Source organism: Biomphalaria glabrata, chromosome 3 (assembly GCF_947242115.1).
Source record: "Biomphalaria glabrata chromosome 3, xgBioGlab47.1, whole genome shotgun sequence".
Lineage (NCBI taxonomy): Eukaryota > Metazoa > Mollusca > Gastropoda > Planorbidae > Biomphalaria > Biomphalaria glabrata.
Genome location: NC_074713.1, coordinates 45,160,179 through 45,176,688, shown reverse-complemented (window position 1 = coordinate 45,176,688; position 16,510 = coordinate 45,160,179). Strand labels below are relative to the sequence as shown.

Below are 16,510 nucleotides of genomic sequence, written 5' to 3'. Positions count from 1 at the left end.
ACATAAGTAATACATTCGTATGTAAGTTGTGTGATTTCTTTACTAAAATTTGTCCGCCCCCGCCCCGATGAGGTTTAACAGGGTTGGGGTCGCTAGCCCTACGCCAAACCCTCCTCCTTTCTCACCAGGGCTTCGGACCGGGTCTACAAGTAAATGCTTACAAGAAATGATAGAAACCTAGATAAAGAGGCACCCAAATTGGCTTCCATATAAAATTGGATAAAACTAAAATTATGTGAATGGGATATAAGACAAAAGCTGACCCTGTCAGACTTGGAGAGTCAGAGCTTGAAGAGTTGGGCAAGTTCACATACCTAGGCAGCATCACAGCAAGCGATGGGGATGCCTACCATGACGTAGCGTGCCGAATAGGAAAGGCAGGGAGCATTTTCCAAAGGTTTTCTATTTGGATAAGCCAAGCTATTGGACCTGAGACAAAAAATCCACCTACTAAACACAATCGTCATTTCAACAGCAACGTATGCATGCGAGACGTGAAAGTCATGTGCCGAAATAAAGAAAAAACGAAATGTTGCTCAACAAAGATAGCTAAGACAAATTTAAGGAGTCAGTTACCGAGATAGGGTTTCACACAAGGAAATCCTATGCCGAACTGGGACTCGACCACTTAATGAGGTTGCGACGGAGCGTCTCATGAGGTTTGCGGGACATGTCCTCCGATAGAATGAATTACACTTCTCAAGAGTTGCAATGACATGGAGGCCATTAAGAGGAAAGCGCAAACAGAGTACTTGGTACTGGTACTTGGCATCACACTTTCATGGAGGACTTAAGAGCAGTGAACACAAGGTGGGAAAAGGTTACAGACATTGCCAGTGTGGGAGTAAGTAAGTAAACAGCATTACTTTATAACATTTTATTTAAAAAAACTGAAGCTGTTAATGGTAAAATAGCAGATCGTTGGCCATATTAACACAGACTCTATTAAGCTGATTATTGTTTTATGTCAACGTATTATACATGTCTAGTTTATGTTTTTTTTTTCTAAACTGGGTTTGTGTGTGTGAATCCAATCTATCCAATGACTGTATTGTATACCTATTGTATACCTATTGATGGACAATGCTCACATGTTCAAACTTTATGTTGCTTGTAGTATAACTATTCAAAGTGAAGGGGAAGCAATTCAGTAGAGTAAAAAAAAACCAACAGAACGATAACATACAAAGTTACAAAGACAGTTTGTGTGGAAACACAAACTCAAAATCGGCCCCAAATGATCCACCCAGGCAGGTAAAAAGGCAGGTTTCAATATTTTCAGAAAGAATATCAGAATGAAATTCTATCGAAGGCAAATGACAGAGAAGAGATAGAAAAGAATGGAGAAAGAAGGTTGACAGATCTTGTATGGTGCCCCAACCGTCCACCAGACCAAGAAGTTAACCTGGTCTAACTGATGTCATATAATGATTATCTAATTGATCTAATTGTTTTGTAAAGGGTCCATCTCTTGTTCAAAGCCTCAAGAAAAAAATAATTTCCTTTACATAAGTGTTTTGTGCACTACGCTGTGCTGCAGTTCAAGCGGTAATATGAAAAACTACTTATTAATTGTTGTTTTTAATTTTGTTTCACTTATATACATATTAAATATAGATTTTTTCTCTTTAAAAAAAAAGTAAACATTTTTTTTTGTAAATGTAGCAGTAAATATGACAGAATTTGCTCAATTTAGCAATACTTTTGTATTTTTTTTTTGACAAAATGTCTAAAACCATTCGCATAAATGTGTTAATAATAGTGTAAATAGTTTTCACCCTAACTAATTAGCCTCCAGTGTTTGTTACTATAAATAGTGAATAGTTGTAAAAATGGTGTATTTCATGAAAAAAAAACTGGTTGCATAGTTGATTTTAAAAATTAAATTTTTCGCTTTCAGTAAAGGAAAAAGGAGCCGTTTTATCAGAACTTTGAATGGTCTAAAATATTATGATGTCGGATTTTTAATATCTTTTCTAGTTTACGAGATCTAAACGGGACGGACGGACGGACACACAGACAGTTCACATAAAAACTAATAGCGTCTATTTCCCTTTTGGGGGCCGGTAAAAATGCAAATAAAAAGGAAACGAAATGGAGGCATCACTGCTTAAACAATCAGTTACACCATCTCCTTTTTTTTATTTTACAGGAGACCAAGGACTAGTGGTCAATGTTTTCAACGAGAAAGTTTCTGTGTCTAGCTGTCATTACCTTGATTGTTCTATTGGTAATGCTGATTAGGGATCTGCGTGAGTGATTCGGTTGATTTCTTACATAGATTCGCATTCGTTGTATTGTACAAACACATTTTTCTTTTAGTTAAAGTATATCTGTTGGCAAGGAAGGGTCGGGGAGATCTTAGAAGACCAATGGCCAACTCTAACTCAGTTTGGGACCATCTCTGTTCACAGATCAACAAACATAGGATTTATTTTCTTTAGAGCAAAGAATTAGGCCTACATAATTTGTACTGTTTATAGGCGCCTCCGCGCTGTGTCTTCTATAACATAAGTCCAAGCTCAATCAAATAACACAGGCGAAAGATATAAAGATACTCGACGCTGTTGAACGATGTTGAATAATGCATTTAATACGTAATGAAAATAACCGTCGTATGTCGTTCAGCTAAATATCAAAGAACAAAGCTTGCCTTTTACTAGAGCCGCCAAAAGTATTCTGTGTTATCTTTCGTTACAACTCAAGTCTTAGTCTTGTATTCAATAGCCATGACATTGTCACTAAACCCAAACCATAGACTTAAATATATTATATCTAGACTGGAAACCGGAATAAATTCTTATACGCGATTGATAGATTCACAGACCTATATATATATATATATATATGTACGTAACTCGCCCTAGTAGCCCCTATCAATCTTTTCTGTCTTAGAAAAGTAATGATCTTTTGTTTTCAAAGTTTAGAAATAATGCAAAATCATTTCTCGGATTTTCTTTAGAATGGGCTACTAATCACAGAAATATATATTCACGCAGATATATGAAACAAAGCCATTTCCTGTTAGTTTCCATTGAGATAATGTTTCAAAAATTGTTGATCGAAATAGCTCATGTCTGTTGATTTTAATCATCTTATGTACATTTAAATATATTGATTACCTAGATCTTTCTAGATTATGTATCTAAAAATTGCAAAATAATAATTATGTGTCGAGAGTACTCCTATTTTCATGTTCAATTACTATATAGATCTAGATCTAAAAATTAAATTATATGTTACATAGGTTAGGGTTGAAAAAAAAACTGTACTTCTTATAACTACTTTACAAAACAATGCCTTGTTTCAACTTAAAAAAAAATGTTCACGACATTTTTTATAGCATTAAAAGATGTCCATGTCCAGTCTAGATATAATATATCAGTCTATGACCCAAACTTTATCCTTTTGATGAAACAAACAACTTTTCACGTAAAATTTCTATTCGTATCCTAACCACAGGACTAGACCTAGACTTAACGCTACATCAAAATAAGAAAAAAATCCAAAACGCTGAAACAAGATGTTATTTTGTAATGCAGTTAGAAGAAGTTTTTTTTTTTAAACCTAACCTATGTAACATATAATACTAATAACCATTATAATGTTTAGTCCGAGTAATGGAACATTATAAACAAAAGCACACTCGTCTCAAAATTATTATTTTGCATTTTTAAGATCCAGAATCTAGATCTATAAATATCTAGGTAATCCATCTATTGAAATGTTTAATCTAAAATCATAAGATGATTAAAGTCAACAGGCTTAAATTAACTAGTTTTAGGATTGTCGAAACATAATCTCAATGGAAACTATAAAAGGAAATAGCTCAGGTTTGCGTGAATACATAGTTCAGGGATTAATAGCACATTCTAATTAAAATCCTCAAATTGGCATTGCATTATTTCTAAACTTTTCAATGATTATTACAAATATTTGTATACATAAATCTTCTTTTTAAATTTTTTATGAAAATGTCAATTTATAGAAGCAAAATTTCTATAGTTGTTTTTTTTTTAATATAAATTTTTTAAAATAAAAATAACCCTTTCAGCTAACTATACAGACAACACTACATGCCCTATCTCCCAACATACTACGAGTCTGAAAGGCAAATGTGAAAATTACGAGTTTGTTACTTTTTAAATTTCCATTCTTGTTTTAAAAAAAAACACAATTTCTGGTTTGATTGATGAAATGATAGTAAAATTTACATATCAATGGCTAATAAATTTCATATACTATTGTTGAGAGCCCTAATAGTCTAAAAATAGACAGCTATGAAAGAACATTTTCCTGTTCTTATTTTGGTTCTTATTTTTTTAAATTTATTTCTAGAAAACAAACGTGATTACGAAACGATTGATGCACGTTCGTTGAAATCATTGTCCATTATCTATGTCATCACTCCAACATATGCAAGGCTGGAACAGAAGGCAGAACTAACAAGATTTAGCCATACTCTGCTCCATGTGCCAAATATTCACTGGATCGTCATCGAAGACTCCCCTGAAAAAACAGTTTTAGTGCAGAACTTTCTCAATAGGACTAGAATACATTCTACACATCTGTACGCCGCCACGCCTTCAGAGTATAAAATGAAACGAACAGATCCCCACTCGCTAAAGCCCCGAGGCGTGCTACAACGCAATGCTGCACTAGACTGGCTGAGAGAAAACACATCTCCTGATGATGATGGTGTTGTGTATTTCGCTGATGATGACAATACATATAGTTTACAAATTTTTAAAGAAGTAGGTAGTACATGTAATTAGGCCAACTTTCCATCGCTTTCTCTGTCTGCCTCTTCTTCTTTTTTTTCCTGGTACTGTTTCCTAAAGGAAGGTCTTTGCGAGGCATTGTGATTGAGCCATAAAGTTTGAGTTTGCATTTTTGAAAATGGCTAGCAGTTCATCGTGGGATCCAATTTCTGTATTAATCCTGTTTTTAATCTCATCATTTCTGATGCTGTCTTTGTAAGTGATACTAAGGATCTTTCTGTAGCTTTTTAATTCCATTGCTAGGAGCCTCTTCTCGACATCAGCAGTCAGCGTCCAAGATTCGCAAGCATATAAGAATGTGGCTGTCACAAGTCTGATTTTAGTGTCGAGAGATAGGCCTTTGTCTTTTCAGATTGTTTTTAGTTTTGCAAGTACTGCTGTAGACTGTGCAATTCAGGCCACTAGTTCAGGCTTGGTTCCTTCATCTGAGACAATTGTTCCAACTACGAACACTTCTTAGCTTTTCGCCACCAATACTAATGTCCCTTTTAAAAGCCCTGTTGGCTATTGGTCATAATTTGTGTTATTACAAAGTTTATATCAACTCAATACTCCATCTGTCTTTCTGGTAAAAAGTTTGTACACGTTATTTCTCCCACATTCCATCTCAGATAAAGCTGAAATTTCGCACAATTATTTATTTTACTTGACAACTTAAGAATAAATTTTTAAAAATTAATTAATTAATTAACTTTTGGTAATTAATTAATTTGTTTGGTATAGAACAAGGGAAAGAAATTGTACTTCACTGATGTGGTGGTATATATATATATATATATATATATATATATATATATATATATATATATATATATATATATATATATATATATATATATATGAGCAGGTCAGGCAGGCGCGAGTGGGAGGACCTATTCTCTTCTGCTCAACATTTAATTTTATACACAGTAGGCAGATGTTTGCGCTACTTGGTGGGCCCAATCTGTGCACCTCGGTATGGTGACCAAGGGGCTAGAGTCACCTAAGTAACCAGACAACTAACTATACTAACTTAACTAAATGAAAACAAGATAACAAACTTTAGTTTACGATAAATAAAACAAAAAGAAACTTTATTTACATACAAAAATAAATCAATAATAAAATATAATATATACACTAAACACTACAACTGAACCCATCAACTAACTAAAACCCTATAAATCTACACCACTACAAACACTAACAAACTAACCAAACCAACTATCTCACTAAATCACTACAACTACTACCCTAGACCTAGATCGACAAACAAACTACAATAAACTAGTCTAGATCTACAATATCCCACTTCTGACACCAAAAATGTGAGCAGGTCAGGCAGGCTCGAGTGGGAGAGCCTATTCTCTGCTCAACATTAAAATTTACCAACAGTAGGCAGATGTTTGCGCTACTGGGTGGGCCCAATCTGTGCACCTCGGTATGGTGACCAAGGGGCTAGAGTCACCTAAGTAACCAGACAACTAACTATACTAACTTAACTAGGTGAAAACAAGATAACAAACTTTAGTTTACGATAAATAAAACAAAAAGAAACTTTATTTACATACAAAAATAAATCAATAATAAAATATAATATATACACTAACTTGACTAATCACTACTACTGAACCCATCAACTAACTAAAACCCTCTGAATCTACACCACTAGAAACACTAACAAACTAACCAAACCAACTATCTAACTAAATCACTACAACTACTACCCTAGACCTAGATCGACAAACAAACTACAATAAACTAGATCTACAATATCCTACTACTACAATCCATAACTAAAACTAAAACAAGAATATCTTAGCCTTAGTACCTTACTAACTAGACTAAACTAATTAGGGGAAGGTGGGGTGAAATGTCACAAGGGTAAGTTGTCACAAACACTATATCGATATAATGTGATGCGCTATCAAAAATGTGAAACTACAGCTGAGATGTTTACGGAAACATTTACAAATAGTTATAAAATGAAGTCGATACCTTTTCGCATTTTAAAATTATCATGATTCATTGTTTTTGACTGTTCGGAAAGTGGAATTTTATTTTTGTGTAATTTTGTTGAAAAACACTTATAATTTTGAGATGATTGTCTAACATTACACTGTTTCATGTCTCTGTGTATTAGTTACACATTGAAATTAGTCTTTTTCTTAAAGCTCGACCCAATAAAATGTTATTGGAATAAATGTTCTGAAAATTGTTGTGGGGCAAGTTGTCACACAGGTTGGGGTAATATGTCACAGTTGTGACAATTTGCCCCAATGAAGATTAAGCATTTTGAAAACAAATTTTAATATTAATATTTGTTTACAAATAATTATTTGTTTTATTGATTCCTTTTTATGGATGATACCTAAATAGATACATAAATAGTATTAAGCGACTTTCTCTTTAAATAATGCTGTTTAGAAAGGTTATGCCAGCATCAACATACAGAAAAGATGTCCTCCGAGCGCAACATTTATTTTAGGAAAGAAGTTACCTAGTCCTACTATTTAGATAGGTTGGAAGTGGGTGCATTGCTGAAAGAAGTGAACAGATATTTTACAAATATTATATTGAAAAAAATAAACATTATTTTGAAGAAAACCCTACAGCTTTCCTTCAGATGTCCAAAACTTTTCAGAACCTCCACATATATATCATTCTTTCACGACGGCCAGTCAAGGATACTACTACAAGAACAAAGTCTTGACTTAATATGTTATTTCTTTTAGACATAGCAAGATATGGTGATTTTTTAAATGTGTGACATTTTACCCCATGCCTGTGTCAACTTACCCCGGTGTGGGGCAAATTGTCACAACCTCAACCCAGGCACTTTTTTGTTGTATAACTTTGATAAATAAAGAGATAAAGTTTATTTCATTTACTCTAATTGTTGTCTGAATGTTTAAGTTACAGCATGTTAAGTTTGGTGAGAATCAAAGAATTCTAAATATGTTTAAAACATCAAAATCTGAAAACTGTGACAACTAGCCCCACCTTCCATTACTAACTAGCTAAAGCAAGAAACAGACTATAACTAAGCCACTAAGCCTATAACTAAAGTTTACTAAGGAAATAATAAAGAAACAAAATAACACTAGTCTAGAAAGACTAGATCTACAGCAACAATAACAATATTAGATCTATCAATACAACAAAAATATATTTAAAAAAAATAGCTAAAATTGCCTCACATATATATATATGGTTTGAAGGTGGCTGCTTTTACAGTTTGAAGCTAACAATAGATAACTATAAAATCTTCTCGATCTTTAAAAACGATTCGCTGTCTCAAGGGTTAGTGTGGGAAGTGTGGTTGAGAGGCTAAATACGCTTGAACGTGGCCTGGCTAGTCTACCTAAGAAGGGGTATCGAGGTTCGACACCCGAATCGAGCGGAGTTTTGTTTACTGATCGGACAAAGACAGCATGGAAAACCTACTCCCCCCCCCCCACTGGTCCACAAATGAGGTTGGACCATACGCTCTGAGCATGAAAACATGAAAGTAGCGTTATATAAAAGCCATAATTTTTTTTTTAGCGTATTGGTTTAAGGAGGCTTTAGCCCTCGAGTTCGAGTCCTACAACTCTTAAAAAATAATTTCATTTATAAAGCGATTACGTTCACATTCACCAAGATACCCCCCCCCCCCCACTTTCCCAACAGGCCCAGACAAGTGATACGATCATGGCGTAGTGAGAATGTTAAAAGCACGATATTGCGTTAAACAAAAACAATTGATACAAATATTTCTAATCGCACAGATTGTTAGTCTATATCTATTACGCATTTAATTACTTGACTGATCCAAACTAATTTATACAACTACGCTTGACATAAGCTTTTTAGAATAATATTTTCTTGTTCTCGGCTTTGATTCGCATACCATGTGCTACAGAAGTTTTGCCTATGCGCATCACCAAGTCAGCTAATTAGTTTTCTGCCAGACCATCTATGTCTTCCGCAAAGTTAGTAATATTTTTCCTCCAATGTTTACAGAACCTTGTTACCCTTGAGTGCATCTTCCATTATCCTTTAAGGAAGTTATTGAAAAGAGTCGGTGAAAGTAGGCAGCCTTGTCTCATTCTGCGATCCGACTTAATACAAGAGAAAACTAATTTCGATTTGACATATCTGTGTATCTTATTAATTTTGGTAAAAACAAGTACTATAATATTTTAGAAAAAGAAATATATTTTTTTCTTTATTTTCAAATAATGTAGTAAACCAAATATTTATATTATATTTGTCATTGAACCCCCCCCCCCCACACTAAATTTGGCTACTATGGAGATTTAACACATGACCTTTGCATTATTAGCGTTAGTGTTCATGGTTGAAACACAACATACATGAATACAAATCTTTATTGTAGGTTTAATTTAAAATGAAATAGACAATACAGTTTTAAACGACTTTATTTGAATCAGAAAGACACAAAGACAAAGGCACATTCCTCGTTCCATATGCTAAGACAAATTTGTACAAATGCTCCTTCTTCCCTAGTGCTTTAAGAGCATGGAATGGGTTGCCTGAGCTAGCCAGGAAAACCAATGACTTAGCAGAATTTAGGTCACGTTTTTGCTAATTCTTTTTTTTTTTACGTCAGTTATTAGCCTTTAGGGAATGGCAATGATTTCGAAAGCCTTTGAGTTTTGTTTTTTTCTTGTAATAGATGAGAAACACAACAAAAGTATCAATCTGGCCTGTAGGTCTTGCTGCAAATTTGCGCTATGAACGTCCTAAAGTGACAAATGGGAAGGTAAGAGCAAATTTTTGACAATTTAAAAAAATTTTAGCTGCCTTATTTGTTTTTTACACACTATTTAAAAACAGCTACCATAATTCTTTATTTCTTTGTGATCGACGCTTAGTATTCTTAATACAAATTTGAGAAATTGAGAGCTGGTGGTTAACTTTTTACAAAGCTTATGTACACTCTGTCTGTCTGGTAAAAAGTTTGTACTCTTTATTTTTGCCACACCTAATTTCGGATTAAGCTGAAATTTTGCACATTTATTTTTATCTAACAAAACAAGAATCAATTTTAAAAAATAACAATGAGTTGATTAACTGTTAGTAATTATTTATTTTGTGGTATCTCAAACAAGGGAAAGAAATTGTACTTGACTTATCAGGTACTATAAGTTTAATTAGTCCCGTAAAATTTTGTAGAAAAAAAGTTTGAAATTAAAATAGATAACTATAAACCTTCTATTTTCATTATCACTTTCCTGGTATAATGGTTAGTTTATTGTCTTGAGGAGTCTAAGGAGGTTTTAGTCCTTGAGTTTGAATGCAGGTCTTTCACTTTTTTTATTTTAATAATTCATTTAAAAGCGATCACCTAGATACCCCTTTTCTTCCCTACCCCTTTCCAACTGGTCCATACAAAAGATAGAATCATACAGTTATTGAGAAAGCTAAATGCATGACTAATTTTAAACAAAAACAATTTGTAAAACTATTTCTAATCGCACAGATTTATTGTTGCTGGTCTAGATCTATTACGACTTTAATTACATGACTGATCCAAACTAATTGATAGAATTACACTATTTTTTAAATTTTTTATTAATTTTTCTTGTTTTTTGTTTAAATTACCTTCAACCTTTGAGTTTCTGCCGTCGTATTTTTCAACTTGGGCTCAAAGATATCATGCTGTGACGCTGTAGTGTGTTGGATTTATAGTTTTTGATAATCCAAAACAAAACTGCATTTATCTAAATCAAATTTAACACAACAATCCACATTCAGTATACTTCGACCCACAGAGTTAGACACTATATATGCTTTTTTTTTTGCAGGTAACAGGTTGGTACACTCATTTTAAACCCAATCGACCTTTTGCAACGGACATGGCCGGCTTCGCCATTAATCTCAATCTAATTCACCAACATCCAGAAGCAAAATTTTCAAATACTTTTGCTGCAGGATGCCAAGAATCCACATTTCTGACTTTGTTTAACTTGACACTGAATGATTTAGAGCCTAAAGCTAACATGTGCTCTGAAGTAAGTATACATTCTTACACTTCTTTACTGAGCGACTAGATCTAGATATAGTGGGCGTTAAAATCCTCCCCCCCCCAAAAAAAAAAAAAAAAAAAAAAAAATTAACTAAAAATTCACGCACTGATCTGTCATATTATCAGTCGCTGTGCTCAAGTACTAAAGTAAATCTATGAGAATCAACACGCAACAGGCTGAGAAAACTTAAAGCAAACTACAGTTACAAAATGTCATGATCGTAGTTGGGGAGGAAGTTTCTTCTTCTTCTTCTTCTTTTTCTAGCCAGCTTTATTGCTGCTGAGCTGTGAGCTCTTTTGCAGACTGTGCCAAGGAAAAAAAGTGTGCTGTTTTCTTCAGTAGTTAAAAGGGGAGGAAGTTTAAGTAGCAACCCCCCCCCACACACACATACAATTTTATATATTTTACACATTGTTTTTTTTTTCTACCAATCGCTGGGCTTCATTAATAAAGTAACTTAAAAAGCAGATATTATTGTTAGGACGTTGCGCTGTAGATACCTCAATGGTGTTCTTGAAGAAGGGAGAAGAATCTGCCACACTAAGTGTGACTAAGCTAGAGGAGTAATGACAAATAACATGAGACAGTCCTGGGGTATCATGATCAAAATAGTAGGAACACAAGGTCAAAAGTAAAAATAATCTTCTCGCAAGAGACGAGGAAACATGATCCACAGAGCTCAATGATTTCTACTGTCATTTCGACACTAACGATGTTAATAATTTAAGACTTAAAGCCCTTGAAGATGTTGCCAGGGTTGCGTTTAAAGCCTTATCTCGTTTGTCGGGGCCCCTGACATTCAACATGCACCTTCGGGCGTAAAAAAATAATTATCTAGATGTTAACAATATAATGTTTAATGAGATGATTGTAATTTACAATGAACAAACTGATAAAGTGAAATATCATTGGATTTAAAAATATCATAATGTAGCTGTTAATCATTCTACACCTTGCAGTCCCATACTATCAATACAACACATTAGTAAGTATTTGGATTCAACGCAACAAAAGTGCAACACTGGCACACTGCTGACTTTAGACTAGTGCAGATTTAACCTATAAGCCCATTACTAACTCCACTCCCTGTAGAGAAATAAGAACGACTAATTGAAAAGACTAATCCGATACACTATGGCAGTAAAACAACTGCGACATGCAGTAATGCCAGGGATACTCACCCTAAACAGGGGTACACAGACAAACCTCAAAGAAACGTTATATAAGCATAGTAACAGAAAAACTCCCTCAGCTAAAAAGAAATGCAACAAAGAAAGTGAGTTAAAAAATTGTGCACCTAACAAGAATTGGTGCTAGAATAATAGAACCTACGTACCGCCAGATGTCAAAGTTAAAAACTGCAAGAATTAGCAATTACTAAAGAGCAAGTCTACAACATTTTCAAAAAACGTCAACTCAATGAAAGCTGCTGGGCCTGATGTAAAAAAGAGCGAATCTTATAGGAATGTGCTGAGCAACTAGCTAAACCTTTTCTAGAGTATTTTCCACTTCATTCCTCAACCACAAATGGCGGTGTAAAAAATAATGGAAGTGGAATTTTTAAAAGCAAATGCAGTGGCGTAGCTATGAGAGAATTTGAAAATCCCCCGGGCCCTCACTTGAGGGGGGCCCCCGAATGAGTGTTCGAAATTGTTTTTTACATTAAATATTAAATATTACGCAAAATGCAGGGGCCCCCAAAGAGGTCTAGCCCCCGGGCCCCCAAATGATGGCAAATTCCTAGCTAGGTCACTGAAGCTATGGGATAATTTTTGTGAACTTTCTAGCACAACAGAATTAGATGTTACCCCGAGCTCTTCCATTTCTAGCACAGAATAAATTCGTAATGGAGGAATCATTCGACTTTCACTTGATGACAGTGGCACACATGGGCGTAGCCAGGATTTTTTTTCTGGGGGGGGGGTTTGGGGGGGTGATTTTTAATGTAGACCCCCTCGAAATTTTTTTTATATGTATTTATGTGTGTTTATATATATTCTTTGTTACATTCTGACCCTTCATTCTTTCGGAAGACGTTTATTGTGCCCTAGAATAGGTTCTTCCATGAATTAGTGGGAAAATTGTAGATTCCTCCCCATTACTAGCAAGGGGGTCTGGGGGAACGCTAGGAGATCCCCCAGCGCGGGGCGAAGCCCCGCCGCCAAGCACTATTTCTGATATTGAAAGCCAACAAAATGCATATTCTGAAGTATCTACTCTGCATTTTCCTGCTATTAAAAAGTTTTATTTCAAAAACTTAATGTGCTATTTACTGACTTAGACCCTCCCGCGCAGTTCTGCGCATTTGCCGTCAAGCTGTTTCCATAAAGTTGTAGATCTCCCGCCACTACTAGCAAAGGGGTCTGGGGGAGCGCTAGGAGCTTCCCCAGCGCAGGGCGAAGCCCCGCCGCCAAGCCAAGCAAACAAAATGCATATTCTGAGGTACCTACTGCATTTTCCTGCTATTAAAAAGTTTTATTTCAAAATCCTAATGTGCTATTCTTACTGACTTAGACCCTCCCGCGCCGTTCGGAGCATTTGCCGTCAAGCTGTTTCCATAAAAATCTGTCACTGGTAATGTCTGAAGCCTCTTCCCACCTGCCATGAGGACCTCCATGAATGTGTGGCGTCATGTTGTACTAGGATATCATCTCAACTCTTCTTATGCGTAATTCTTTTTGTCGGAGAACATGTCCCGCAAACCTCATGCGACTCTCTCTCACAATCTTACTAAGGGGTCGACTCCCAGTTCGGCATAGGATTTCCTTGATTTGAATCCTATCTCTATAACTGACTCCTAAAATCTGTCTTAGCCATCTTTGTTGAGCCACACTTAGTGTTTTTCAATTTCGGCAGATGACTATTCACTGCACTTTATTAATGGGGCCCGGGCCCTGCGGGGGGGGGATTTCATTTCGGTGTGGGGGGGGGGGGGTTGAACCCCAACCTCCCCCCCCTGGCTACGCCCATGGTCTGGCACAAGTCATGACTAGTTAGAAAAACTATTTGACAACTATCTTGCAGTAATGAAGCATAGTTATTAAGAAGATAAACTGGGTTCAAACGAAAACGAATACTGAATTGTAAAGCTTAATTTAATCATGTTAATATATTCGATATAGATCTAGGTATTAATGATCTAGTCGATTATTTATAATAATATAATAAATAACGTCTACATTAGATGTTGCTTAGCAGACATTTAGTGGATGTTCTGATCTCTCTTTATGCTTTAGGTTTATCTGAAAAGTTTGAATTTAAAAACTAGACTTAGAGATTTATTTGCAAGTTATTACAAATTATACTATAGTTAAGTTTCACATCTTCGGGCTTATAAAATATATTTGACACACGAGTGCGTATTATAAAATTATAGGCTATTGTATTCATGGAAGGAAACACCAAGAATTGTATAACTTATTTTATCAACATTTAGAATCAATGTAGCATCCTTGACATTTTTAATTGAACTTGAACATTGTCCATTACATTTGTTCTCTTAGGTTCTAGTTTGGCACACGAGAACAGAGAAAAGTAAAACTCCATTTGAAGAATTGATGGTCAAACTGTATGGCGCTGACGCATATCCAAACATTGAAGTTTGACATATTCTACAAATTAATGTTAAATTTAGATTGATTTATTTATGACGATTTTTTTTATTAATTTAGTTTAATCTTTTTTATTTTAGTTACATTTTTTACTTAATTTTGTTTCATTTAATGTGTCTACTTTTGATAACGTACATTTGTTTAAAACCATATCTATAACAAGCAGATACCGTTGCCGGGCAACACGTCGACATCACTTTCTCACCCCTCAAGCTCTTTCTTTCCAACAACAAGATTGTGTCAGACGTTCAGGGATGAGTTTAGGATGACTTAAGACACTTGACTTTCAAGATTTACATTAATAAAGATAAAAATAATAGCTATTGCAACTTTCAACAAAGAAAAAATTATTGGCCATTGCAACGTTCTGTTTAAGAGAGGGTGTTCTAGTTTCTGATTTGTTCCACTATGCCAGACGTTTCTCCACCACTTCTTTTGAAGTCTTGATCATGTCCTGAACATGCACCAGGGGATTTTAGAGCGTTTTCAACAGCTAAGCTCAGTGTAACGATATTCATATTTGAGTGCTAGACGCGAGGATGTGATGACGTGTTGATCAGACAATGCGTTTCTGACGTTATCATTTAGTCTAGATATCTACTTTTAAACAATTACTCAAACAATACCGTAATGCCGAAGATTCAAATACAAACTATAGATTCAAAACAACTCAGATCCCTCAACAATAAATACAAAGCCTTTATTCAGGAACTAGGAATCACTTAAAATACACACTGTAAACCAAGTTACTGTCGTCGTTCCAGCTCCCAACTGAATATCTCCATCCTTTAAATACTTTGAAATTATCTACGTCTTTCTATATTAGGAAACATATCAACCTCGCTCCTTTTACGGTCTGGAATTTAATTGAAATGGACTTGCACACTTCTGTTCTGTGAAACTTCGTCAACAACAAAATCATGACCTTGCGCTGCAGAAATCTAAAAATAAACTTAATGAAACAGCTGCTTTATGCTACGTGACACTCAGATTATGACCTGCACAGCTTATTGTAGCATCGTTGCGATAAGAGAACGTCATATTACTTCCGTTATTTTACCCGGAATACTTTTTTATCCTTTGATATTAGTGTGGTGGGTTTGGCACAGAAGGCAACTAAATTCTAAATGATGAAAGCAACTCATATGCCGATATCAATCTCTTTATTATACACTAAAGACCTGCACAAAGGCAAACATAAAACATAATTACATATGGGCATAAACTAAACATAATAGGTCTCAATGGTTAGACCAAGTTGTACACATAACATTGAAGTCTAGCTAAATCTAACAAAAAAACAAAAAGAAAATCTTATAATTTAAGCCAATCATCTCTTATCAGAACATAAGGAGGGATATGATACATCAGAAACATTATAAAAATTAATCAAAAAGTAATTCGCTAAAAATAAATCAATTAGTGGTTCTACATAAAACTAACATGTACATTGTTTGAAGAGTTTTGCTCTTTCCTTTCCTTACAAAAACTATAACAATTAAATAGAACAAATCCATTCACTGTTTCTTAAAAGCTAATATCTACACACTGGTTGTAAAAATACACTTACAAGATGGACAGTTAGCATTCTATATAGGAACTATTTTGTCTAGTATACTACAGGTACGCATTTCAATAAATAAATTCATCTACATGCTGGCTTCTAAAAATAAGTATATTCCAACATGAACGAAAACCGCGGTAGTGATATTCTATATAAACTACTACATCAAAAAAAAAATATAATATAAGAAAAGAAAATGTAATTACCTGCAGCCATACATAAACACATGGTGTAGAACCAGGTACAAACAGGGAGTGGAGACGACGTAGGTCCAGTAACGTACAGACACTGCAGTGACATGAGATGCCCGTAGAATGGACGTTGTTCTGTCTTTTTACCCGCGGATACAAGACGCCATCTAGGGGGGAGGGTCACGTGGATATCAAGGTGGCAGGTGTGGCCTGAAAAAGTATCCACTCTACTACATTAGAGAGTATCCACAAACACTTAGTCTCATCAGTTTTCTCGTCTGCCTGCATCATAACGCCCACACACAACACACACACCATTTTAAAATGAAACGTCACTCCCATAACAACA

The 16,510-nt window shown here is 34.9% G+C and overlaps 1 protein-coding gene across 1 annotated transcript; it reads left to right on the top strand.

The window, feature by feature from the left end:
- Window positions 1–239: 239 nt before the first annotated feature.
- On the top strand, window positions 240–14,498 carry LOC106075580 (galactosylgalactosylxylosylprotein 3-beta-glucuronosyltransferase 1-like). Its single transcript, XM_056023469.1, has 6 exons — window positions 240–300; window positions 2,153–2,230; window positions 4,339–4,754; window positions 9,442–9,528; window positions 10,574–10,780; window positions 14,299–14,498. Exons 1-6 carry the CDS (start codon window positions 240–242, stop codon window positions 14,398–14,400), a joined length of 951 nt encoding a protein of 316 aa, XP_055879444.1. The 3' UTR covers window positions 14,401–14,498.
- Window positions 14,499–16,510: the final 2,012 nt, after the last annotated feature.